Source organism: Antrostomus carolinensis, unplaced genomic scaffold (assembly GCF_000700745.2).
Source record: "Antrostomus carolinensis isolate BGI_N321 unplaced genomic scaffold, ASM70074v2 scaffold19670, whole genome shotgun sequence".
In the NCBI taxonomy this organism is placed as follows: Eukaryota; Metazoa; Chordata; class Aves; order Caprimulgiformes; family Caprimulgidae; genus Antrostomus; species Antrostomus carolinensis.
Window position 1 is genome coordinate 1 of NW_010286716.1, and position 3,590 is coordinate 3,590.

The 3,590-nt window shown below is 56.0% G+C and overlaps 1 protein-coding gene across 1 annotated transcript; it reads left to right on the forward strand.

Annotated features, from left to right (window-relative positions):
• Window positions 1–1,043: 1,043 nt before the first annotated feature.
• On the forward strand, window positions 1,044–3,039 carry RELT (RELT TNF receptor; the record flags this gene model as incomplete). Its single annotated transcript, XM_010177130.2, has 8 exons — window positions 1,044–1,214; window positions 1,328–1,482; window positions 1,558–1,643; window positions 1,891–2,121; window positions 2,305–2,385; window positions 2,465–2,549; window positions 2,638–2,826; window positions 2,916–3,039. Coding segments are annotated over exons 1-8 (1,122 nt in total), but the record flags the coding sequence as incomplete, so codon positions are not given.
• Between the last annotated feature and the right edge of the window lie 551 nt (window positions 3,040–3,590).

The following is a 3,590-nucleotide window of genomic DNA, read 5'->3' on the forward strand; positions in this document are numbered from 1 at the left end:
CCATCCCATCCCATCCCATCCCATCCCTCTCCATCTCTGCTTTCAGTTCCTCCAATGCTCAGACCCATCCCACCATCTCCACCCCACAATGTTCCTCACCCAGAACCTTGCAGCAGCTCAACCCCAGGGGATGCTCAGATTTGGGTCAAGGGTGGGTTTTTCCCCAAAATGTCTCCTTCCTCCTTTTCTCTCCTTTGTCAAAAGCTTCTTCTGATGCAGAGGGTGATAGGAAATGCACCTTCTCCTTCGCTGCTCCCCCCAGGATCACCATGTTGTCCCATGTCCCACATCCAGGAGATGCTCTTGGGATGGGTTTGCATTGGCCATGGTGCATGCAATGAGCTGGCATCCATCATGGTGCACTCAATGGGTTTGCATCCACCATGGTGCTGGTGATGGGTTTGCATCCACCATGGTGCTGGTGATGGGTTTGCATCCACCATGGTGCTGGTGATGGGTTTGCATCCAATTTGGGGTTTTTCCACAAAATGTCTCCTTCCTCCTTTTCTCTCCTTTGTCAAAAGCTTCTTCTGATGCAGAGGGTGATAGGAAATGCACCTTCTCCTTCGCTGCTCCCCCCAGGATCACCATGTTGTCCCATGTCCCACATCCAGGAGATGCTCTTGGGATGGGTTTGCATTGGCCATGGTGCATGCAATGAGCTGGCATCCATCATGGTGCACTCAATGGGTTTGCATCCACCATGGTGCTGGTGATGGGTTTGCATCCACCATGGTGCTGATGATGGGTTTCCATCCATCATGGTGCTGGTGATGGGTTTCCATCCATCGTGGTGGATGTGATGAGTTTGCATCCATCACGTTGCTGATGATGGGTTTCCATCCACCATGGTGGACATGATGAGTTTGCATCCATCATGGTGCACTCAACGGGTTTGCACCCATCATGGTGGTGGTGGGTTGTTGGTTGGACTTGATGACCTTAGAGGTTTTTTCCAACCTTACTGATTCTATGATTCTATGTCCCTTGTGATGGGACCCCATGGTCCATGTGCCAGTTTTACACCCACCACATCACTTGTGATGGCTTCACCTCTGCTGCATCACCCACACCAGAACCTGGGAGCAGCCAGTGCTGAGCTCTGCTCTTTCCTTCTCCTGCAGGTGCTGAGCAGACCCAGTGCAGGGACTGGGAGCTGTGGACCTCTGGAACGTGGGACACCAAGATGCCCACCTGGAGAGGAGCCCACTGGGGTAAGCCATGCCCACCCGTGTCACACCCACCATGGTGGGACAGTGCAGGACCTGCCCATGGCTGATCCACCATCACCTCCCTTCCCTCCACGCAGGCGTGTGGCTCGGCGCAGGATCCGGTGGGAACGTGCCGAGCTTGTCCCCCCGGCACCTTCTCACCAGGGAACATGTCCTGCTCCTCTCACACCCATTGCAGGACCAGGAACAGGATCCTGGTGGCACCGGGGACAGCGGTGACCGACAGCCGCTGTGGAACGTGTCTGCTGGGGTGAGGTCAGGTTTGGGGTGATGCCACTGATGTCACTTGTGGGTCCAATCCTGACCCTTCTCTCCCACCCCACAGGTTTTACAGCCCTGGAGGAGAGAGGGAACCCCAGGGTCGGTGTCTGCCCTGCGCCATCGCTCCCCTCAGCACCCCGGGGTGTCCAGGTGGGTGTTCAGGCCACCACTTTGTGGGTGTTGGATGAAGTTGTGTTGGTGTTCACCTCAGGAACACCCGCAGGATGTGTCCCCTTTGAGAAGAGGTGTGACGTCCTGCTGGGATGTGACAGCTGAGAACATCTCCACTCATGACACGAGTGGCTTCTGCTTCCCTAGGAGGTCAACCCTGTAGTGGGGACACCTGGAAAAATGGGATTTCATCCCAACAAAACCCATCTTTGGTGCCTTCTCCCAGGCCAGCGACGAAGAACCCGTAGCCCTGAAACACTGGACCAGCCGGTGGGGACCAACGGGACATGGGTGACCCTGATGGGTGAGGAAGAGGAGGATGAGGCAGCAGCAGCCGTGTTGACCATCGTCCCGGTCTTCTGCGCCATGGGATTGTTGGGCATCCTGGTCTGCAACCTGCTGAAGAAGAAGGGTTACCACTGCACCACCAGCAAGGACCTCCAGCCCGGTGGCACCGGTGAGTCCTTGTTGTGCCATGACCACCTTTCAGTGATCACCCATCCATCCTACATCCATCCCATCTCGCTCAGCCCATCTCCATGGCTTCTGGTCTTCATTGTCCCACAGTATCCTGCTCATCCTTGGTGGGATTCATCTCCCCCATCACTGAGTTTCCCCCCCACCAACTTCTAACCTCCAGGTCCCAGCTCTATCTACCAGCTGGAGGATGCCAACGAGGACACCATTGGGGTGCTGGTGAGGTTGATCACTGAGAAGAAAGGTCAGGAGAGGTCCTTGGGTTTGGGGGTGACATGGGCTGAACCCCCTTGACCCCCCATATGGTCTTCTCACCCCCATAGAAAACGCTGCAGTACTGGAGGAGCTGCTGAAGGAGCATCACAGCCAACAGCTGATGCCACCACCAAGCTGCACCCCTCCAAAGAAGTAAGACCAACTCCTCCAAGGTGGCACCAAGGACCTCCCCAGTGGTGGGACCAACCCCATGCTGATGGCATCTCCCCCTTTATCCTAGGCTGCACCTCCTGCCTCAGTTTCCCCCCACCTGCCAACACCAACAGCACCTCCACACCGTGCAAGGTCCAGCCCCATGCGTTCGCTGCAGCCAGAAGAAGTGGCCCGAGGTGCTGCCATCACTCAATGCCACCAAGGTCCCCAAACCTGGTGGTCGCACCGGTGAGGTGACCATCTTCTCTATTGGCAGGTAAGGAGGGACCACCCTCACCCCACCACGTGTCACCCCTCTCCAAGGTGGGGACAGGCTGATGTGATCTTCTCCTTCTACCCCAACAGGTTTCGGGTGTCACGGATCCCTGAGATGAGGAGCGAGGTGGGGGGTGACCCCCTCTGTGGTCACCTCCCTGCTGAGAGCGGGATGAAGCCCCCATGGTTGAAAAGCACCGATGACCCCCCTGAGGTGAGGGTGAGGGGGGTGTGGAGAGAGGGTGGTGGGGTGTCCTTCCTGGGGTAAAACAGGGCTTCGGGAAGCTGGAGGAGAGAGCGTTCACTCTGAAGCCTAATGAAGGCATTTGGTGATTTGGGATGATAGAGCCACCAAATACCCTCAAGTCTCATCCAGCAGCTGGGAGGCTTTAAAAAACACTTTCAAAATGGAACCTGAAGGGGTTTGGTGAGTGGTTCCCCCCCCCCAACCCCCCAAATTTCCTCCCACTCGCCCCACATTTAAGGTGCTATAGGGGGTGCTGCTGGGTGCTCAGGGGTGGGTGTGGGTGCAAAGGGTGCTGGTGGCCCCTGGGATGTTCTGCAGCAACCAGAGCTTTATGTCCCTGTCCCCTATAGATCTGCACCCCTTATAAAAACACCTATGCAAATGTCCTTGCACCCTCTAGACAACTCATTTGCATATATTTGCATAGATATCCCTATTATATATACACCAAAGGGCTACGCCATGTGTGGGTGCACTTATATCCGTGCAAAACCAGGACACGCAGAGGGGACACGGGG